This window comes from Macaca fascicularis, chromosome X (assembly GCF_037993035.2).
Source record: "Macaca fascicularis isolate 582-1 chromosome X, T2T-MFA8v1.1".
Classification (NCBI taxonomy): Eukaryota; Metazoa; Chordata; class Mammalia; order Primates; family Cercopithecidae; genus Macaca; species Macaca fascicularis.
The window spans coordinates 113,675,368-113,700,277 of NC_088395.1; the positions used below are offsets into that span (position 1 = coordinate 113,675,368).

The window sequence follows — 24,910 nt, forward strand, 5'->3', positions numbered from 1 at the left end:
CCCTGATATCACTGTTACTCATTTCACTTATCTGTATACTATAATTATCCAACACATTCCTATTATTACTTTGAAAAGTTTTATTCTGGATTGTTTTAAAATAAGAAAATAAAAGATTTTATTTTACCTTAATATATTCTCCTATGCTCTTTCTTTACGCAGATCTGAGTTTCTGACCTATATAATTTTGCTTATCTCTGGAGAACCTTTTTCAAAAGCATTTTTTTTTTCCTACAAGGTGGGATTTACTGATGAAAAATTCCCTCAGTTTTGTTTGTCTGAGAGTCTTTATTATTTTTCCTTCACTTTTGAAGGATTTTTTTTTCTTTTGCTGGATAAATAATTCGAGGTGGGTGTTTTCTTTTTACTTTTGACACAAATATTTCACTGTACTCTCTTGCTTGCACAGTTGCTGATGAGAAATGTAATTCTTATCTTTGTTTTTATATAGGTAAAGTGTTTATTTTCTCTGACTGGTTTTAAAATCTTTTCTGTAGTTTAAAATGTCTTTCTGTAGTTTGAACATGATATGCTTAGGTGTAGTTTTGGTATTTATCCTGCTTCGTGTTCTTGGAGCTTCCCAGATCTGTAGTTTTTTATCTGCTATTAATTTTGGAAAATTCTCAGCCATTACTACTTCAAATATTTCTTCTCCTTTTTCTCTTCTCCTTTTGGTATTCCAGTAACATGTATGTTATACTCTGAAATTGTCCCATAGTTCTTGGATATTCTGTTCCTTTTTTTTCAGTCTTTTTTTTCTTTGTATTTCAGCATGAGAAGTTTTTATTGCCATGTCTTCAACCTTACTGATTCCTTCCTTGGCTGTTTCCAACTTACTGATGAGCCTATCAAAGGCATTCTTCATTTGTTACAGTGTTTTTTATTTCTAGCATCTCCTTTTGATTCTTTCTTAAAATTTCTCTCTGTTTACATTAGCCGTCTGGTCTTGCATGTTATCTACTTTTATTCATGGCCTACTTAGTATATTAATCATGGTTATTTTAAATTCCACATCTGATAATTCCAAAACCTGTGTTATATCTGAATTTGGTTCTCATGCTTGTTTTGTCTTTTCAGACTGTGTTTTTTTTTTTTTTCTTAGCATACGTTATAATTTCTTTTGTTGAAAACTGGACATGATCTATCAAGTAATAGGAACTGATCCAAAGAGGCCATTAGTATGAGGTTTTATGTTAATCTGGCCAGGAGTTGGGCTGTGCTTAATGTTTGCTGTAGCTGTAGGTGTCAGAAGTTTCTGTTTCTTCTAGTGTCTTTTTGTCTCCCTTGTTTCCTTTAGATTTACAAACAAAACAAAACAAAAACACCTCTTTAAATAGAGTCTGATCCTTGCAGGTCTTTCAGCTATAATCCACGGTTATTATACTGAAGCCCTGTTGATGTAGTAGCAAGGTGCGGAAGGGGAGACATTCTCTAATCCTATGATGAAGTCTCAATCTTTTAGTGTGCCTGTGTCTCCAGCCTGTAACCTTCACAAGCATTTAACAGCTTTTTTTCTCTCTTAGATGAGACAGGAAAGCTAGAAGAGCCTGGAGTTGGATAAGGCTTTGGTAAAGTTGTTTTCCTTGCTGGGTGGCCCTTTGCTAAGCAGGAAGTTCTGGATAATGATAATGTTTCCTCTCTCCATGCCAGAAACAGATATTTTTTCTTAGCTCTAGTGCCTTTTGCTCCTGATAAGCAAATCTGGGATGTGATTTTCTGTAACTGCCTGTTTCTTCAGATTTCAGGATTACAGTTTACCCTGTGACTTAAATTTTCTGCTGGGTCTAAGAAAAGTTATTAGTTATTGATTTTTAGTTTGTTCATCTGTTTTTCTTATCGTAAGACAGGAGTGACGACTTCCAAGGACTTCACATGTTGAAGCTGAAACTAGAAATTTGCAACTAGCTATTTTTATTCAAAATTATGTTTGTGAGTTTCATCCAAATTGATACCTATAATTCTATTTCATTCATTTTCTCTACTGTGTAGTATTCCATTTTATAAACATACTATGTTTTATCTATACTCCCACTGATGAACAATGCTACAACAAGCATCATTATAACATCTCCTAATGTGCATGTCTAAGAGTTTCTCCAGGATAGATAATGAAGAATGAGACTGCTGACTTACAGTGTATGAACATCTTCAATTTTACTAGATATTGCCATGATGTTCTTGGAAGTGGCTGTATTCATTTATATTCCCCCGGAGGTATATTAGAGTTCTTATTGTTTCTTTCTTTTTCTTTTTTTTTTTTTGAGACAGAGTCTCGCTCTGTCACCCAGGCTAGAGTGCTGGAGTGCAGTGGCATGATCTTGGGTCACCGCAACTTCCGCCTCCTGGGTTCAAGAGATTCTCATGCCTCAGCCTCCTGAGCAGCTGCGATTACAAGTGTGTGCCATCAAACTCAGCTAATTTTTAGCATTTTTAGTAAAGATGGGTTTCGCCACATTGGCCAGGCTGGTCTCAAACTCCTGACCTCAGGTGATCCATTGGCCTCGGCCTCCCAAAGTGCTGAGATTACAGATTTCTTATTGTTTCATCTGCTCACCAATACTTGGCATTGTCAGGCCTTTAAATATATGCCAGCATTCTAAGTACTAAATGTATATATCATAGTATAGATTTATTTTGCATTTTCTTGATTACTAATAAGATTTCTTAAGTTTATTGGCCACTGGTGTTTTTGCCTCTGTGAATTGCCTGTTATATCTGCTTTTATAAACACTTTCATTTTTATTGCGTTGTTTGTATTTTTCTTATTGATCTGTAGGGAAGGATCTCCTTAAAATGATTCAAAAAGCACAAACCATTGAATAAAATACTGATAATCTGATAACATTACAATGAAAAACTTTTGCTCAACAAAAGACATCAGGAACAAATTTAAAAGGTAAGTCATCCAGTGGGCGAAGATATTTGCTAAACAACAGAAAGGATTCATATGCAGAATTTTGAAATAATCCCTATAAATATGAAAAAACAAATGATTAAATATTCAGCAAAGGAATGTAACAGGTAACTCACAGAAAGTTCCTGAAAGGCTAATAAATGTTAAGAATACATGCTTAACCTCACTGGAAATCAGAAACATGCAAATTAAAACAGTGAGATATCTTTTCAAGCTGATAAGGCTGGCAAAATAGTCTAATGCTCCAAAGTTTTGGCAAGAATGTGAAGAGGATCTCTGAAACCTTGTTCCATTAGAAATTGAGATATACACACCCTATATATCACAGCAATTCCACTCCCAGGTATATAACCTAGAACGATGATTCTTAAATTGTTACTCTCAGACCAGCAGGATCAGAATCTCTTGGGAACTTGTTGGAAATGCAAATTCTCAGGCCCCACTCCAGATCTACTGAGTCAAAAATTCTGGGGGTGGAGTCTAGCAATCTATGCTTTAATAAGCCCTCCAAGCAATTCTGATGCACACTAACATTCGAGACACTGTAATAGAATGACACCTTCCCAACACTTTTGATTGAGATCTACAGGAAGAACTGCATTCTTCATTGTGGTCCCACACACATTATCTCACATATACACAAACACATATAAAATAAAAGCTTTAAGAAACAGTAATTACCCTAACATACTGTATGGAACACTTTTTGATATTTTCTATTCTATTCCATTTCATTAACAAAACCCCATTGGTTGTAACCTACTAATTGTAACCTAAGTTTGAAAAACACTGTCGTAGAAAAAGTCTGGCATATGCACAACAAGAGATGTACAATAATACTTGTTGCAGAATTAACTGTAACAGCAAAATAACAGAAAGAACAAATCTTCAGGAAAATGGATAAATATAATAAATGATGGTCTATTTCTACAATGGAATACTACATAGTTCCTTGTATCTTTAGAAATAAATTTCAAAAGCATTATGCATATCGAGTCAAAAAGGTTGTAGAATGATAGAGTATGTCATTTATATACTTTTAAAACATATAAAACCGTATGTTATTTGTGAATATATGGCTATGTAGTAAAAATATAAAAATGGGCATAGGAATTATAAATAGCAAATTCAGGATAGTGGTTACATCTGGAAAGGATAAAGGAGAATGGGATTGGTGAGGAATATGTGGAAGTCTTCAGGAATATCTATAATGCTTTATTTTTTTTAATTAAGCAAATACAGAAAATACTAGGACTTGACAATGATTAATAAAAGTTGGCTGGCTACACAGGTATTTGCTATATTATTCTATATCACTTTTGGTATATTAATATTTCATAACAAAAAGTAAATAAAAACCAAGCTATTCTTGAACTAATAGCATAAATACCCCTGAACTATTAGAAATTCAGTCAGTCAAATAAACTGTTTTAATATCCCTCATCTAGAATGATTTTTTTTTTTAATTCAGAGACAGTCAAAAACTAACATTATATTTTTGGTTTTGTTTTTTAAATTAGACACAACAAACTATATGCTCCAGGGGCTTGTGTTGTCTCTTCGGGTAACACAGTAACGAAGAGTTTTCCATTCCAGATGTAACATATAACATGAATGTGAAATAATGATTTGATCAATAAAATAAGAATTATTTACAACGTTATTTAGTTATGCATTGGACAATTTCTTTTTTTTTTTTTTTGAGATGGGGTCTCGGTTTGTTGTCCAGGCTGGAGTGCAGTGGCATGATCTTGGCTCACTGCAATCTCCGCCTCCCAGGTTCAAGCAATTCTCTTGCCTCAGCCTCCTGAGTAGCTGGGATTACAGGCACGCACCACCACGCCCGGCTAATTTTTGTATTTTTAGTAGAGATGGGGTTTCACCATGTTGGTCAGGCTGGTCTCGAACTCCTGACCTTGTGATCCGCCCGCCTCAGCCTCCCAAAGTGCTTGGATTACAGGCATGAGCCACCACGCCCAGACTTGTTGGACAATTTCTTAAAGCTTATAGGACCTTTTTCACTTTGCTGCTTTGCCAACAGCAATTTAAGTCATATGTCATATGAAAGCCAGGTAGAGCATTCTGAAGAGAAGACTCATGTGGTAGCATATACCCTACTCACAACCAGGCAGTCAATTATTGGCTAATTCCAGAGGCACCATGGCTACCAGCTATGGTGGTCCTATGAACACTATTTTATTATTACATTGTAGGAAATTGGAGGTTACTTTTCCTTCAGTTCGGGGCTTCTAATGGGTATGGACTAGAGTCTTATCAACATTTCTTTAAAACGCTAAGGGTAATTCAGGACCTTAGCAAAGTACCAAGAACCTTATAGGAAATATGCTACTTATATAGTATGCAGAGAATGAATAGTCAAGGTCAAGGACAAACACAATCACTGTGCCTATATCATGATTCTTTGGTATAATCAAAGCTAATTTAAAAGTATTACTTTAGGTAGAGGTAAATAAAAGTGAAATCAACCCAGGTTGTTTTACTTGGTTTGGCCTATACCTTGTTTGGTTCCCCTGGATTATATGAAGAAAACATAGGAATTTTTCGGATCTCTTCCTCTGACAAACGATTTCTCTGGATTTCATCTTCTGGGACAAATTCTATTGGCTGCGTCAGCTTCTTAGGCCCAGTCCAACACTGCTCAGGTGAAAAATCAATAACATTTGCCACATGGAGACTGGGGCCTTTACCCTGTGCTGCCTGTTTTCCCTTGTCCTGGAGTAATGATGGGCTCTCAGCTGTGACTCTATCACCCACTGATGTAGCTGAGACCAGTGAGTGGGAAGCAAAGGGTTCACCTCTCATAAGTTGGAACTCTTCAAGACGTTTTTTCATTATCATCTCTTGGTAAAAACTTTCCAGGTTGTTCATGGGATCACCTTTGTTCTTCTTTTGGGGTTCATCTGGATCAAGACAAAGAGATAGGGAAGTTCTACAAAGCCTACCAATACAACTTTTGACAAATTAATAAAAATTAAATCCTGGACCTCAGATAAAGAAACACTGCTGGGGCAGGTCTTTACAACCTGTGACAAATGACAATGGTAAATAGTTATCTTATTACAGTATATTTCAAGCAAAACTATAGGCCAGAACTATGGTGAGGCAAGTGAGGCACCTAGGGTCATGCAAATATATGTACCTCTAATTGATAAGGACATTTAAAAAAAATAAGCAACATAGCACTACACTTCACAAAATTAATAATTCCTTAGTATCATCTAATACCAATGTTATGTTCAAATTGTCCTGATTCCGTCAAAGAATTTTTTTATACTTGTTTATTCAATTCAAAATCTAAAATAGCCTTTGGCTGTTATATCTCTTAAGATTCTTTTATTCTAAAACAGTGTCTCATCTCTCCCACCTCTCTATTTCATTTTCTCACTCATCCATTGATTAAATAAACTACATTTGTTCTATGAACAAATGAATTTGACTAATCATTTTCTGATGGTGCTGTTTAACTTGTTCCTTAATCCCTTCTATTTCTTGGCAGATAATCTATAACTATGCTACCTAATACAGTAGCCACTAGTCACATGTGTCTATTTACATTAATTTTTAAATATCAGTTCCTCAACTGAACTTAACAAATTTAAAGTGTTTGATAGTCACATGTGGCTAGTGGATACCATATTGGACAGAACAGATAAAAACTATTACATCATTTCAGAAAGTTGCATTGGACAGTGCTGATCTAAAGGTTTGATTAGGTTCAGGTTCAATATTTTTAGGAAAGAATCCTTTATAGATAGATATGTACTTCCTATTGTATCATGTCATAAGGCACATAATGTTTGGTGGTCCCATTTTTAGTGATACTGAAATTGATCAGTGGATTGTGGTGGTAGATGATATTAGTCTCGTCCCTCCATTATTAAATTTTCCCATTCACCTTCCACCTAATGGGTTTTTTACATCCACTGATGACCATTACCTAGTTTATTAATTTATTAAGAGTTGCAAATCGTGGCTTTCCTAATTCTATTATTTCTTTTATGCTTATTATCTGTAATTCTATAATGAACTTACCGTCATCAACTATGTGGTTTCCCTAAATGTAGATCATATGGGAATGGCAGGATAAATGCTTGATTCTTTGCCATTATTTACCAATTATGAGAGTAAGAGTTGACACCTTAGAAATGTCTAACGGACGCCAGGCGCGGTGGCTCATGCCTGTAATCCCAGCACTTTGGGAGGCCGAGGCAGGCGGATCACAAGGTCAGGAGTTTGAGACCAGCCTGGCCAACATGGTGAAACCCCATCTCTACTAAAAATACAAAAATTAGCTGGGCATGGTGGCGGGCGCCTGTAGTCCCAGTTACTTGGGAGGCTGAGGCAGAATTGCTTGAACCAGGGAAGCAGGGGTTGCAGTGAGCCAAGATCGCTCCATTGCACTCCAGCCTGCGTGACAGAGTGAGACTCTGTCTCAAAAAAGAAAAAAAAAAAGAAATATCCAGTGGTGAAGAATGGTTATTTTTAGTATAATAATGAAATCGTGTATTTTCATATACTTTATTTGTGTCAATGAAACATAGTCATTATTCTTTTTAGTGGCCAAATTATCCCACTTAGGACCAGTGGGAGCCCCTTCAAATCGGCTCCTGTATTGCTTCCCGGCTTTCTAGCACAGCCAAATATCCTAAAGCTCATCTTGCATACCTCCTAACTCAAACCTGGAATATATTTGTAAAGATCCTTGGTTCCTTTTAGTAGGAAGTGGTATTTAGAAACCAAAGTGTGTTGCTGGTGTGTGCAGAAGCAACTTCCAAGTTGTTGTTTCCAGGCCTTTTCAGTGGACAAAAGCTAGGACTTTTTTTTTTTTAATGATCCACTAGAACGGTTTTATTTTATTATTTTTTTAAATTTTACTTTAAGTTCTGGGATACATGTGCTGAACATGCAGGTGTGTTACATAGGTATACATGTGCCATGGTGGTTTGTTGCACCTATCAACCCATTATCTAGGCTTTAAGCCCTGCATGCATTAGGTATTTTTTGTCCTAATGCTCTCCCTCCCCTTTCCCCCCATCCCCCCGACAGACCCCAGTGTGTGATGTTCCCCTGCCTATGTCCATGTGTTCTCACTGTTCAACTCCCACTTATGAGTGAGAACATGCGGTGTTTGGTTTTCTGTCCCTGTGTTAGTCTGTTGAGCAAAAGGAACATTTTTTAAGAGAAAAGTAAACCATGAGTTTATATTAGTATTTCCAACTCAAATTTAAGATAACAAAATTTTTACTTAAACTCCTTTATTTTAGAGTTTTATCTCCTCTCATCTGCTTAAAATAATATTAGCAAAATTATTCATTAGCTTCTTCCTACAATATACTTACATAATTTTAAAATGTCAATAACAATACTATCACCAATAAAACTGCTGAATATAGTTTTATGTTTCTTTGCAGTTACTTGTGCCCTTAGAATATGGGTCCCATTGGAAATATACAAATGTTTTAAAGTCACTATAAGTAATTGTTTTCTTTTGTTTTCCAATTGTGTGGTTATGCTACTAACTTTATTTATCATCAGGCTCATTTGCTTCATGTTGTTTTTGAATTTTAGGGATTTTTACCTTTTTGATTAAACTTTTAAATGATGCAAAATATTTATATGGATCTAAAGTGAAACTGTTATAAAGCACTTTCACAGAAGTCTCACTTCCATCTCTGTCCCCTTTATCCCATTCTCTTCCTTCCCCATAAATAACAATTTTTTATTAGGTTTTGGCTTATGGTCCCATTGCTGCTTCTTTGAAAATATAAGCAAATAGGCATGTACACACATACATATAATTCATTAGTTATACCTCTCTCCTACATAAAAAGTAACTTACTATAAGTACTAGTTCTACAATTTACATTTGTGCACTTAACAATATATCCTGGAGATAGTTCCATATTAATGTGTAGAGCTCTTCTCATTCCTTCTTATAGCTGCACAGTACTCCATTGTGTGGATGTACCATAGTTTATTTAACTATTCCCCTCCTGACACACGTTGGTCTTATATCCAGTCTCATACTGTTAGGAATAATGTCCTGACAAACAGCTTTGTGCATACAGGATTTGGTATTTTTCAAGTATATGTTTGAAATAGATTCCCTGAAGTGAAACTGTTGAGACAAAGAGTAAATGTGTATGTAATTTTTCTACGTATTGTTAAATTTCACTCTGTAGGAGTTATACTATTCTATATTTCCACCAGCAAGGCATAGGAGTAGTTATGTAAGTATTTCCTAAGGCACAAAAAGCACTATCCATTAAGGAAAAGATTGATAAATTCAACTACATTAAAATCAAGAACTTCTGTTCATCAAAATGTCATAAAGAGATGGACCAAAAAAAAAAAAAAAAAAAAAAAAAAAAAAAAAACCCACAGGATAGGAAAAGATATTTGCTACACACAGAATTATCAGAGAACTTAAATCTAAAATACATGAATAACTTCTACAAATCAATAAGAAAAAGATGAACAACCATTAGGAAAATGGGCAAAATACTGAAGAGATGCCTTACAAAAGAGGAAACACACATAGCTAATAAATATATGTGGGCCAGGCGTGGTGGCCGATGCCTGTAATCCCAGCACTTGGGAGGCTGAGGCAGCAGGAAAGTTCCTTGAGCCCAGGAGTTTGAGACCAGCCTGGGCAACATGGTGATACCCTGTCTCTAAATTAAAAAACAATAATAAAATAAATATATACAAACGTGCTCATTCACATTAGAATTCAGGGAAATGCAAATTAGGAAAGGAACAAGATACTAATAGAAAACAAACATATTGGCAAAAATTAAAAAGAATGCCAACACTACATGTCAGTGAAGTCGTAGTGCAACTGGAACCCTCACATATGGTGGGAATGTGTACACACAGTGCAAATCAACATGACATCATTTACTAATGTCGAAGATACGATCAACATACAACCCATCAATTCTACTCCCACGTATATACCTTAGAAAAATGTAGGCATATATGCACCAGGACACGATAATAAGAATTTTCAGATCATTGCTATTTATAATTGCCCAGAGTTAGCAAAAATACAAATGTTCATCTAAGAAGAATTAATTATAAAATTCTGATATGTTTATATGATGAAGTACTATTATCCAAAGAAAGTCAACAAATTTCAGCTACATATGTCCAAGTGGACGAACTGATTAATACACTAAAAAATAATTAGGGATGCATCAATAAATAAGGATTCCTCCCTTTGTAGAGCTAAGTGAATTACATGGCATGTTAGAAGGTAGGAGTGCTATAAAAAAGAAAAAAAACAAGATAAGATTAGAAGAGCTATGGGGTGGTTGTAATTTTTAATGTTGGTCTGGATAGGTCACATTGAGAAGGTGCTATTTGAGTGAAGACCTGAAGAAAGCAAGGGCATCTATCATACTGATATTAGAGTGAGGTCTGAAGGTAGGAGTATGTCTCAAAAAACTAAAAAAGACTGAAATCATATAAAGCATGTTCTGTAACCACAACGGACATACATTAGTGATCCACTACTGTAAGAAATAGGGGAAAACACAAATATCTGGAAATTGAACAACAAACTTCTAAATAACCCATGGGTCAAAGAACTCATAAAGGAAATTTAAAAATATTTTGACCTTAATGAAAATGAAAACACAACATATCAAAATTTATGGATGCAGCTAAAACAATGCTGCATCCATATGACAGACACTTATAGCTTTAAATGCCTGTATTGAAAAAGAAGAATGGTTTCAAATTTAAAACCTGAGCTTCCAAGTTAGGGAACTAGAAAAAGAGTCAACTAAACACAAAGCAAGCAGAAGGAATAAAACAATAAAGATTAAGAAATAAATCAATGCAATAGAAAGTGGAAAAATAAAGAAAAATCAACAAAACCAAAAGCTGGTTCTTTGAAAAGTTTAACAAATGACAAACCTTTACCTAGGCTGAACAAGGAAGTAAGAGAGAAGACAAAAATGACTAAAATCAATAATTAAAGAGGAAGCATCACTACTAACTTTAGGGAATGAAAAACAATTATTTAGGAATATTATAAATAACTTTAGGCCAACAAATTAGGAAACCTAGATAAATGGACAAATTCATAGAAAGATACAAATTACTAAAGCAGTCTCAAAGAAAAAATGAATAACCAGAGGGTGAATTAGTACTCAACAAACAACCCACAAAGAAAAAACCCAGGTCCAAATGGCTTCATTGGTAAATTCTATCAAATACTTAAAGAAATAATACCAATCCCGCAGAAGCACTTCAGAAAAGGGAAGAGGAGGAAATACTTTCCAATTCATTCTGTGATGTCAGTATTACACTGATAACAAAACAAAGATAAGAAAACCACAGACCAATATTCCTCATGAATATAGATGCAAAAATACCTAATAAAATACTAGCAAGCCTTATCCAGAAACATATAAAAGAATCACACACATGTAAGTGGGATTTATCTCAGAAAGATTGGCGTAACATCTAAAAATCAACAGATTAAATCTTAACTCACATGATCATCACAGTAGGTGCAGAAAAAGCATTAAACAAAATCCAATACCCATTTACAATTTTTTAAAAGCTCAATTAACTGACACTAGAAGGGAGCATCTTCAACCTGCTTGTAGTAGGCAGAATAATGGCCCCACAAAGATGTCCACATCCTAATCCCTGGAATCTGTGAAAATGTTAAATTATACTGCAGAGGAGAATTTGCAGATGTGATCATGTTAAGTTTGAGACAGGAAGATGATTCTGGATTATGCAGGTGGGGCCAATGTAATCATAAGGGTCCTTATCAGAAGGAAGCAAGAAGGTCAGAGACAGAATGGGAGATGTGATGATGGACGCAGAGGGTAATGTGAGGAAGGGGTCAAGAGCCAAGGAATGCAGGTAAGCTCTAAAATCTGGACAAGGCTCAACCAGAGCCTCTAGAAGAAATGCAGTCCTGTTGACATCTTAAGATTTCTGACCTGTAGAACTATAACGGCAGAAATTTATAGTGTTTAAGCCACTAAATATATGGTAATTAGTTACACACTAATTCCCTTTCTTTTCATAGGAAAGTAATACACTGCCAAAGAACATGTGCAGAAAACCCAGAGCTAAGATCATACTTAACGGTTAAAAACTGAATACTTTTCCCCTAAGACTGGGAACAAGGCAAGGATGTTAGCTCTGATCACTTCCATTCAACATTGTACTGAAGGTTCCAGACAGTATAAGGAGGCAAAAAATAAAAAATAAATAAAAATAAATAAATCTCCAAATTGGAAAGAAAGAAGTATCTTTATTCACAAGAAATAGGATTGTCTGTGTAGAAAACTCTAAGATACTATAATAGAACTATTAGAATAAAAGAGTTTAGTCACAGGATACAAATTAATATAGAAAAATCAACTTTAGGCCAGGCACAGTGGCTCACGCCTGTAATCCCACCACTTTGGGAGGCTGAAGACAGAGGATCACCTGAGGTCAGGAGTTTGAGACCAGCCTGGCCAATATGGTGAAATCCCATCTCTACTAAAAATACAAAAATTAGCCAGGCGTGGTGGCGCATGCCTGTAATCCCAGCTACTCAGGAGGCTGAGGCAGGAGAATCGCTTGAACCTAGGTGGCAGAGGTTGCAGTGAGCCGAGAACGTGCCACTGCACTCCAGCCTGGATGAAAAGCGAGACTCCATCTAAAAAAAAAAAAGAAAAAGAAAAATCAACTTGACTTCTATATAATTGCATGCAACAATTGAATGAAATGTGAAAACAATTCTATTCATAAGAACATGAAAATCATTAAAATGCTTAGAAATAAATTCAAAAGGCTGGGTGTGGTGGCTCATACCTGTAATCCCAGTGCTTTGAGAGGATGATGTGGGAGGGTCATTTGAGGCCAGGAGTTTGAGACCAGCCTGGGCAACACAGTGAGACCCCATCTCTAAAAAAAATTTTAAAAACAATTAGCCAAGCATGGTGGCATGCGCCTGTAGTCCTAGATATTCAGGAGGCTGAGGCAAAAGGATCCTTTGAGCTCAGGAGTTGGAGGCCGCAGTGAGTTATGATTGTGTCACTGTACTACAGACTGGATTACAGAACAAGACCCTGTCTCTAAAAAATAATAAATAAATTCAATAAAGAAAGCATAAGATTAAGCTTGATAAAATAAATGTAACTAAAAACTACAAAACAATGCTGAAATTGTAGAAGAACTAAACAAAGGAAGAGACATTCTATGTTCTTGTATTAAAAGATTAATGATTAAAGATCAGTTTTCTCCAAATTGAATTATAGATTCAACTCAATCCTTATTAAATTCCAGCAGGCTTATTTTTCTTAAAATATTGGTAAGCTGCTTCTAAAATTTACATGGAAATACAAAGCACCTAGAATAGAAAGAGTGATTTTAAAAAAGAGAAACAAAGTTGGAGGAGTCATACTACCCAATTTCAAAACTTACTATAAAGGTACGGTAAAAAGATTTAGAGTATAAGGATAGGCAGATAGATCAATGGAACCAAGCTGAGTGTCCAGAAATAAACCCTTACATTTATGGTCAATTGATTTTTCCACAAAGGTGCCAAGACAATGGGAAAAATAACAGCCTTTAAATAGTGCTGGAACAACTGGACATCCATATACAAAAATATGAACTTGGACCCTTTACACATAAAAATCAACTCAAATGTATAACATATCTAGATGTAAAATCTAAGACTATAAGTATTCCAGAAAAAAAATAGGAGAATATCTTTCTGTCCTTCAGTTCAGCAATGATTTCTTAGATATGATACCAAAAGCACAAGCCATAAAATAATGAATTGAACTTCATTAAAATTAAAAACTTCTGTGCTTCAAAAGACACCGTTAAGAAAATAAAGACAAGCTACAGACTAGAAGAAAACATTTGCAAATCATACACCTTATAAAGGACTTGTATTCAGAATAAAGAATTCTTATTCTCAGAAAACAACCCAATCAAAAAATGGGCAAAAGACTTAAATAGACATTTCACCAAAAAAGACATATTGATGGCTAATGAGCAGATGAAAAGGTATTCAAGATCATTTGTTATTACAGAAATTCAAAATAAAACTACAACGAGCTATCAGTATACACACTGAAATGGCTGTAATAAAAGACAGGTAATAACAAGTATTGGCAAGGATGCAGAGAAATAAGAACTCATACATTGCTGATGAGACAGTAAAGTGATACAACCACATAAGGAAATAGTCAATTCCTCAAATTAGTTATACACAGAATTACCATAGGACACAGAAATTCTACGCATTCAAGAGAAATGAAAATATGTTCACACAAATGTTCACAGCAACATTGATAACAGCTAAAAGTGGAAACAACCTAAATGTCATCAAGTGGTGAAAAGATTAAACAATGTAGTATATCTATTGACATAGTTTGGCTCTGTGACCCCACTCAAATCTCATCTGGAATTGTAATCCCCATAATCCCCACATGTCAAGGGAGGGACTTAGTGGGATGTCACTGGATCATAGGGGCGGTTTCCCCAACGCTGTTCTTGTGACAGTGAGTTCATTCTCACAAGATCTGACGGTTTTATACACGTTTGACAGTTCCTCCTTCACACACACACTCTCTCCTGCCACCCTGTGAAGAAGGTGTCTGCTTCCCCTTCTGCTATGATTGTAAGTTTCCTGAGGCCTCCTCAGCCATGCAGAACTATGAGTCAATTAAACCTCTTTCCTTTAAAAATTACCCAATCTCTGGTATTTCTTTAGAGCAGTGTGAGAATGGACTAATAAAGCTGTAAAATAAAAAACTAGCAATATAAAGGAACAAATTGCTGGTACATGCCACAACATGGAGAACCTCAAAAACTTTATGGTTCCTGAAAGAAGTCAGATTCAAAAGACCACGTATTGTAAGATTCCATTCATTATGAAATATCTAGAAAAGGCAAATTTGTAGAGACAGAGGCTTGGGGTATATATGGGAGTCATTTACTGCAAATGAGCCCTAGGGAATTTTGCCAGGTGATGGAAATGTCCTAAAATTGGACTCTGGATTTGATAGCACAATTCTATAAATTTACTAAAAATCACTGAATTAAACACTTACAATAGGTGGATTTTATCATGTGTAAATTATAGATGTCTATAAAGCTGTTTAAAAAGAAACAAATTATTCAGAATCACAAAAGGTGAGAAGAAATAGAAAACAGAAAATGTACTGAAAGTCATTAAAGGATAATTAAATTAATGGAAAGGTACCATGTTCACATTTGAAGATTTGAAGACTCATAGATATGTCAATTGACCTCAACTGACTTAAATGCTCGATGGAATCCCAATCAAAATCATATAAAGGTATGTGTACATGTGTAACTTGATAGATTTTCAAATTTACATGGAAAGGCAAAGTGTCAAAAGTAGACAAAACACTTTTGAAGAAAAACAAGTTGGAAAGAATTATTCTCCAGATTTTAAAACATCGTAAAGCTAGACTGTATGATATTGATTCTAAAATGGCCAAAAAGACCAAAGGAACAAAAGAGAGAATAAAAAAAAATTCATTCATATATGAACACCTGATACTGCAACACAACAACAGTCTAGACATTTTCAATATTTGGTGTTAGGATAGAAGACTATCTACATGAGGGAAAAAAGGAACGAGAACCCTACTTTACACTATGTACATAAATCAATTCCAGGTGGATTAAAGACTTAAATGTGAAAGGCAAAAAACATAAAGCTTTTAGAATAAAGAACAGTATCAGGGCCGGGTGCGGTGGTTCATGCCTGTAATCCCAGCACTTTGGGAGGCCAAGGAGGGCAGATCACCTGAGGTCAGGAGTTTGAGACCAGCCTGGCCAACATGGTAAAACCCCACCTCTACTAAAATCACAAAAATTAGCTAGGTGTGGTGGCGCATGTCTGTAATCCCAACTACTTGGGAGGCTGAGGCATGAGAACTGCTTGAACCCAGGAGGCGGAGGTTGCAGTGAACCAGGCCACTGCACTGTGGCCTGGGTGACAGGGGAAGACTCTGTCTCAAAAAAAAAAAAAAAAAAAAAAGGATTTATTAATCAAAGCACAAAACCACTAAGTATAAAGAAAAAATTAATAAATTTTATTACATAGAGATCAACAACTTTTATTTACCAAAAGATACCATAAAAGCAGTGAAGTGACAAACTATAGAATTGGAACATACATTTTCAACATATATTACCAACAAAGAACAAATAGCCATAATAATAAAAAGACTGGTACAAATTTATAAGAAAATGCACCTAAGATTAGAGAAAAAATGGAGACAGAGTATTCAAGATGTATAACCTCAACACTTTCCTACCTCCTTCCTTCCTGTAGAGAGGTGGCAATAACTGAGATGTGCTATATCTTAGTGCTTTGGTGTTTACCCATTGGTTATTTTGTTTTTAAAATTATTTATCTGCTGAATTCAAGATTCACAAGCTATTGTTTTGATAGATGCCTAAAGTGACCTCTGAACCAACACTGCATCTGGACAAAGATCTGGACAAAGATACAAACAGATGGAAAGACATTCAGATAGTAAATAGGCATTTTCATATTTGCTAAATGGGCAAAAGAACTGAATAGCCATTTCACAAAGCAGACTGTCCAAATGGCCAGGCAATGTGTAAGAAGGTATCTAACATCACTAGTTATCAAGAATGAAATTAAAACCACAATGAAACAAACAAACAATATAGGCTGACTCTTAAAATGACATCCTGAAAGGTACACACACACACACACACACACAAGAACACGAAGGCAGGGGAACTGTTTGGGGAACTGTCCTAAAGCAAACTAAGTGTAATGTGTGATCCCTGATTGTATTCTGGATTTATAATTGAGAAACCTGATTGCAACATTAGAGAAGCAATGTTAAATTTCTTGAGTGATCATTATACTGTGATTGCACAGGAGAATGTCTTTGTTCTTAGGAGATACTTAATTAAGTATTTAGGAATAAATCCTTCTTATGTCTGAAACTTATTCCAAATAGTAAACAAACTATATACACACACACTCATATGGAGGAAGAGAGAGGTAAAGTAAATGTGGCAAGTTGTCAATAGTTGGTGAATGCAGGTGAAGGGTGTGGGTGTATTCTTTCAATTTTTCTCCATATTTGAAATTTTCCAAAATAAAAGGTTGAGGAAAATAACACTTGACTAAATGCTTTTTAAGAGGTGACATAAATTGGCCAGATGTGGTGGCTCACGCCTATAATCCCAACACTTTGGGAGGCCAACGTGAGTGGATCACTTGAGGTCAGGAGTTCCAGACCAGCTTGGCCAACATGGCGTGTGCCACCATCCCTGGTGAACATTTTGTATTTTTAGTCTCTACTAAAAATACAAAAATTAGCCAGGGGTGGTGACAAACATCTGTAATCCCAGCTACTCGGAAGGCTGAGGTACGAGAATTGCTCAAACCTGGGAAGTGGAGGTTGCAGTGAGCTGAAATCACGCCACTGCACTTTGGCCTAGGCGACAGAGCGGACTCTGTCTCAAAAAAAAAAAAGGACCATAAATAAATGTTAACTAATAATAAAGGGAAAAAAGCACAACAAAATACAAGTAAATACTCATCAGATTAGAGTCTGACGATACCCGTTGTGGACAAGGATGTAGAGCAACCTAAACATTTCCACATGGCTGGTGGAATTTTAACTTGGGTGTTTCCCTTCAGAAATTAGTTAACAGCTATTAAAGTTGAAGACATGTGAACACTTCACCACTCAATTCCACTCCTAGATATATACCCTGAGAAACTCCTGCACATGTGTTCCAGAAAACATGTACAAGAAATATCAGTGACAGAAGTGATGTATATAGCCCCCCAAATGGGAACACCCAAATGTGCAACTACAGTAGAATGGATAAACTATGGTATGTTCATATAAAGGAATATTATACTATACTTCAATGAAAATGAACTATGGCTACACATAGCAATATGTACGAATATCTCAAATATAATTGCCAGAAAACACCACAATATTGAGTAGAAAAGGAAGACCCAGTAGAATACATACAACATAATTCACTGACACAATGCTTAAGCACAGGCAAAACTAAACACTGTCTAGTGCTGCATGTACCGGTGGTAAAGATATAAAGAAAAATAAGGAAATTATCACAAGTTAGGGCAGTGGTTATATCTAGTGGGAAGAGGGTTGTGATTTGTGAGGGGCATATGGGGATTTTTTGGAGTATTGGCATGCTCTATTTCTTGATCTGATTAAAATGTTTTAAGCACTGTTTGGCATGATCTATTTCACTATAAAAAGATGGTTTGCAAAAGAGCGAATGAGAGGTGAACAAGTGGCAATAAGTAAATGTACTGGGTTAAATAGAATCCTCCCAAAATTCATGTCTACTCAGAACCTCAGAATATGACCTTATTTGGAAATAGGCTCTCAAGATATAATTAGTTAAGGTGAAGTCACAGGGTAGGCTCTGAGTCCAGTGACTGATGTCCTTATAAGAAGGACACGTGAAGATACTGAGACAGACACAGTCAGCAACCAGAATGCCATGTGATGGCAGAGGCAGAGATTGAAGAGATGCATCTATAATCCAAGAACTGCCAGCAAACACCAGAAGCTAAGAGAGAGACATGGAACAAATTCTCCCTCAGAGCCACTAGAAGGACCCAACCTTGCCAATATCTTGATTTTGTAGCCTCCACAACTGTGAGAGAATAACTTTCTGTTGTTTTAAGCTATTCACTATAACCAGCATCCTACTTCCCAGTACCAAAGTCTGTATTAGATTCCTAGGGCTGCCATAACAAAGTTCCACTGGTACTGGGAAGTAAGATGCTGCTTTAACAAATACCTAAAAATATGGAATTGGATTTGGAATTGGGTAATGAGTAGAGGCTGGAAGAATTTTAAGCTGCTTGATCGTAAAAGCCTGTATTACATTGAGGAGATTGTTGGTAGAAATATGGATGTTAAAGGCAATTCTGGTGAGGGCTCAGAAAGAAATAAAGAGACAGTAGACAAAGCTTCTATTATCTTAGAGAATATATGTGTTCATGATTATATACATGTAATCATGAACAAATTGTTGCTAGACATATAAATGTTAAAGGTACTTCTGGTAAGGCCTTAGAAGGAAATGATGAACATGTTATTAGACACTGGAAGAAAAACAATATTTGTTATAAAGTGGCAGAAACTTGGCTGAATTGAGTTCTGTTGGGTGAAAAGTCTAACTCAAAAGTGACAAACTGATATTTCGCTAAGGAGATGAATGGGCAAAGTGTGGAAGATGCAGGCTAGTTTCTCCCTGATGCTTATAATAAAATGAAAGAGGAAGGAGGAAAATTGAAGAAGGAACTGTTAAGAAAAAAGGGGACAACACTTGATGATTGGGAAAATTCTCAGCCCATACAGATAGTGTGCTCTGGAAACAGGGCCACGGGTATAGATGGACAAACTTTCATTGAAGAAATTAAGTGTTAGGGTGTCAGGATCTAATCAACCATCTCAGCAGAAGCCAGGAATACAGATGGGGTTATCTAGGAAGAATCTGTAAAGAAACCTCAAGTCTAATGGTGTAAATCTTTTGACATATATGAGACTGACAATGTTTTTGAGAATCTTATACCAGCAAAAACCACCAGTGCCAGCCTGGTGTGAAAGAGACGGAGACAGGACAAAGGAAGGATAATTACAAGAGCAAAGCCACAGACATAGAGGCCAGAGAGGATGGGGCTATAGCTGCCCTGATAGACTGAGAATATGGGCCCAGTGGACAAAGCATTGAGACCAGACTATGACTCATAGGCCTTGAAAACTAATAGAATTTGCCATGCTAGGCTACAAACTTGCTTCAGACCAGCAACCCCTTTATTCCCTCATTTTTGCCCTTTCAGAATGGGAATGTCAATCTTACGCTTGTCCCACTATTTTAAATTGGAAGCCGATAACTCGTTTTCTAGCTCCACCAGTCTCTGGATGGAGAGAACTTTTGCCCCAGGATGGACCATATCCAGAACCTCACCCATACCTGATATAGATGATTGAGATAATAAGACTTAGGACTTTTTGAGTTGGTATTTAGATATTTAGGACTTAGACTTGGTGTTGGAATGGGTTAAGACTTTTGGGGATGTTGTTTGTTTTACACGTGGATGGATGTGAATTTTTGGCACCAGAGGGCAGACTGTACTAGGTTGAATAGTATACCTCCAAAATTCATGTCCACCTGGAGCCACAGACTGTGAACATATTTGGAAACAGGGTCTTTGCAGATGTAGTTAAATTAAGATGAAATAATACTGGATTAGAGTGGGGACTAAATCCAATGACTGATATCCTTTCAAGAGAGCAATGTGAAGACACAGAGACACAGATACATGAGAATGCTATGTGATGACAGAGGCAGAGACAGGAATTATGCATCTATAAACCATGGAACACCAAGGATTGCTAGCAACTACCAGAGCTAGAAGAAGTAATGAAGGATATTCTCCTAGAGAGAGAAGAGAGAGCATGGCCCTGTTGACACCTTTGATTTTAGACTTCTAGCCTCCAGAACTGTGGAGAGGATAAATTTCTGTTGTTCTAAGCCACCAGATTTGTAATAATTTGTTACAGCAGCCCCAGGAAACTAATACAGTAATTATAGAAAACTCTTCTAAGAATTGTGCTGTAGAAAGGGCAAACTATTGATACATACAACTATATGAATGAATCCCAAAAACATTATGCTGAATTAAAGAAACCTTACACAAAGAACATATACTGTATCATTCCAGTTATATGAAGTTATAGAACAAGCAAAACTAATCTATGGTGAAAAAAAATCAAAACACTAGTTGCCTCTGAGAGGATAGGATGGGAATTACTGGAAAGAAGTAAGCTGAAACTTTCTGGGGTGATAATAATCTTTTGTGTTGATAGGGGTTAAGTTACACAGTGTGTCCTGGAGATGGTCCGATGATTGTCTTTATTCCTAATTTCATGTTCAGTGATAACATATTGGTAGCTTGAAACTGGCTATGGTGGTAATATGTACACCTTAGAAACTGGCAAATGATACAAATCAGGGCCGGTTTTCCCCGCCCCACCCCCTCCCCCCGCCAGAGAGTTAGTTGTTAAACATTTACCAGTATATCACTACACAGATTTATACACTGGTCAAAAGTCAACAAACGAACACTTAAAATATCTTTACATTTAACTGCTTGCAAATTTTGCAACAAAAGAAAAATCATTCATAAATATTTAACTCTAATTAACAGTATACATGCTGAAGTATTTGGGGGAAGGAATTTACATCAGCGGTTTTCTAAAACACATTAATAAAGATGGATTGATAGATGGGTATGGGTATAGATAGATATGTGATAAGGCAAAATATTAATGGTAGATTCTAGATGGTAATATAATGATTCTTTGTGATAAAATTCTTTCAACTTTTCTGTGTGTTTGAAAATTTTCACTGAAAACAAAGAACAGAAAAAATCTTTTCCCATTAGGATATCAAAAATATTAACATATTATATTACCTATTTAATATTATCTTTTTAGGATTTAAATTTTTACATTTCACTTTTTAAATGAACTGCTACTTATTACGGTATACAATAGAAGAAGAAGATCTAAATGTATTATTTGTTCAAGTAGCTAATGAATTGAAAGACATTTTTCATTTTTATCATTTTCTTTAGATAGTTCATGGTAGGCATACGTAGACCATGGAGTCTGACAAGTGATACAAGTCATGTTAAAACCCTAAAAGGAGATAAGCAATACTGGGGATGACTGAAGTTCTTTAAAGATAAAAGGGATAGGATCCAGCACAAAATTATACAAATTAGCCATAAGCTGGAAGGATTTCCCTAGCACTGAGTCAAGAGGGAAGAAAACAAGGATGAGGATACAGAAATTAACAGAGCATGAAGCAGGAAATGGATGAAAGTTCTTGCCGATGGCAGTTTCCTTTGAAATAGGATGGAAGACTGTTAAAAATGACAAAATAATAGGAAAGGAAAGAGTAATGAGGATCTAAAATCGTATTTATAAGGAATGAAATAGTGAGCTGCCTAGGGAGTAGGAGATAGATTGTTGAACAAGGGAGAGGCTCTAACCAATAACAGAGACAAGAAAGTTGTAGAGGCAATAATCAACAAAGTTATGATTTCTTTCTAGCAATGCCCAGAAGCCATGATGTAGAAATAGAGAAGGCAATTAGTTTGGTTGATTTGAGTTTGAGGTTTTGCTGAGTACACGTGATACATAGACAAGGAAGCAAAGAGAATGATTCATTGTCAAGATGGGCGGTTAAATAATGGATGATAGAGTCTAAGCGAGATTTGAAAGGAAGAAGAAACAGAAAGGGATTGACAGACTGGGAGAAAATAAAAAGGTCAAGGAACCGGACACGTAAACAGGATTGAAGAGATAGTGTGTGAATTAAAGAGAGTTATGCGAGCCAGAAGGATAAGAAAAAGGTTGTAGTCACAGAGTACCATACTATAGTTGAAGATTTCAGAGGAAATATATTTCAAGAGCTAATATATGTTTCTTTCTCACTGATTCAAGGTTAGAAAATGGAATATGTATAACTCTAGAAAAGTTTGTCTCGAGATACAGTAAAATCACACTTAATAAACCAATAAATCTTTTCCAATCACATATACAAGTGCTGTGGACAAAAGTATAGACTTTTGTGTAAGGACAGACATGGATTTAAGTCCCAGCATGGCTACTTTGATCTTAAGAAAATCACTTATGCCCACTGAAGCTCAATCTCATTTTCTGTAAATTGGATATAATACTGTACTATCTCATAGAGTGCTGTAAGGTTTAAATGTGATAATTTACAAAAATACTTAGCACAAGGACTGGCACAAATAAGTCCTCAAAATTAGTAGCTATTAGGACTTGTTTCTGGGTAAGATGAAGTAAGCACACTTCACTCTGTCACTCCCATTGAATAAAGTTATAAAACCTGGAGAGAATGTATGGTACATTTAAATGTTACGAAGAGTAAATGGTAGCAGGTGGAAGGGGTAAGAAACCAAGAATTTGAAATAACAAAGAACTCATGCCCAGAAGAGACATGGCATAATCAAATTGCTGAAAATAAAGAGAAAAAAAATTTTTTAAAGCCTCTTACATTTATGGTCAATTGATTTTTCACAAAGATATTAAGACAATTCAATGGAAAAGAATAGTCTTTTCAACTACAGGCACCAGGACAATTGGCTATCCATATGCTAAGAGATGAATGTAACTCAAACAGCGAGGTTTGTAGCATTTCAACTTTCCATCATCCCATTTCCCCTTCTCTAGCTTTGCAGTAGCCTTGAAAACCAACAACCTCGCAACAACAGAAGCTGCAAAAACCAGCGGCCTATCTGAAACTGGAGTGGCAGACCAGTTCTGGAGCACCACAAAAGCACCATCCTTGGAGAATTTTCACTATTTTACCTGGATGGAACTATTTGACCTGCCTGGCACTTCAATGAAAAGCCACATTCTGAGATGTAATTGGTATGACAATTACGGTAGAAAGTATGGGAGGTAGAGAACAGCTAAACAAAGTTTTTTAATATAATTGAAATTAAGTTGGTTTTAATACAAATTAATTTATTTAAGCCAAGAGGTTAATTGTAATCCCCAGAGCAACCACTAACACACACACACATACACACACTAATAGTAAAAGAGGCAAGAAGTTAATTAAAATGGCACATTGGAAAAATCTATTTAACATGAAAGAAGGAATAAATGGAGGAACACAGGAACAAAAAAGATACAAGAGAAACAAAACAAAAAGTAAAACAGCGGATGTAAATCCTTATTAACAGACTAATTAAATACATTAAAATAAATGAACTAAACTCTCCACTCAAAAGGCAGAGATTGAAATAATTGATTAAAAGGAGAAAATATAATCCAAACTATTTGCTGTCATGAGACATACTTTAGATTCAAAAATACAAATAGATTGAAAGCAAAAAGATGGAAAAAGATGTTCCATACAAATAAGAACCAAAATAGAGCTGAGTTTTAGAAATTTGAGTCTTCTTTCTGTTTAACTTCATCAGTCTAGCTAAGGGATTATAAATTAGTTGATCTTTTCAAGAACTAACTTTTGGTTTTGTTGATGTCTTCTATTTTTTCCTCTATTTCATTTATTTTTGCTCCATTTTTTATTATTTCTTTTCATCAGCTTGATTTGGATTTAGTTTGCTCTTCTTTTTGTAAGTTCTTCAGGTGGAGATTTCAGTTATTAATTTGAAATCTTTCTTCTTTATTAATATAGGCACATATAGCTATGGGCATTACAGCTAAATACCCCCTAAACACTGATTTTATTGTACTCCATAAGTCTTGGCATGTTGTGTTTTAATTTATCTCAAAATACATTCTAATGTTCCTTTTGATTTCCTTTTAATTCATTGATTGTTTGGTAGAATGTTAATTTCCACATATTTGTAATTTTCCTAAATGTGCTTCTGTTATTTATTTTGAATTTCATTCCACTGTGAACAGAAGTGGAAAGAGTGGACATCCTCGTGTTATTTTTGATCTTTGGGGAAGAATTTCAACTTTTCACCATTAATTATGAGGTTAAGTATTAACACACAAATGCGGCCAATTGATTTCTGACAAAAATGCAAAGGCAAGTAAATGGAGAAAGGATACTCTTTTAACAGTTGGTTCTAAAACAACAGGACATTTGAAGCCAAAAAAAAAAAAATTAGTGAACTTTAAACTAAACTTCATACTTTAGATAATTATCAAGTCAAAATGGATCATAGATCTAAATGTAAAAAGTACAACTATATAACTATCAGAAGAAAACACAGGAAAATATCTTTTTCATGAACAGGTAGAGTTCTTAGATACATATAAATGCACATACATAAAAAGCAACCCATGAAAGGATCAACTGATGAACAAGATTTTAGAAGACTTGAAAACATTTTCTCTGAGGTAAAAG

The 24,910-nt window shown here is 35.5% G+C and overlaps 1 protein-coding gene across 30 annotated transcripts in view; it reads right to left on the minus strand.

Moving 5' to 3' along the window:
* RBM41 (RNA binding motif protein 41) overlaps nt 1–24,910 on the minus strand; it is a 54,911-nt gene that overhangs the window by 20,900 nt on the left and 9,101 nt on the right. For 8 of the 30 annotated variants that reach the window (XM_065538166.2, XM_045384102.3, XM_065538165.2 and 5 more), the window contains 2 exons: nt 12,767–12,859; nt 5,432–5,835 (listed from right to left, as the gene is read on the minus strand). The exons of 5 other annotated variants lie outside the window; for them this stretch is intronic. In XM_065538166.2, coding sequence (XP_065394238.1) covers nt 5,432–5,835; nt 12,767–12,859 — 497 coding nt within the window. Of the gene's footprint in view, nt 1–4,111; nt 5,836–12,278; nt 12,612–12,766; nt 12,860–24,910 lie in introns of those variants that run through there. 17 more of the 30 variants (XM_045384105.2, XM_045384104.2, XM_074029377.1 and 14 more) reach the window with 7 other exon arrangements.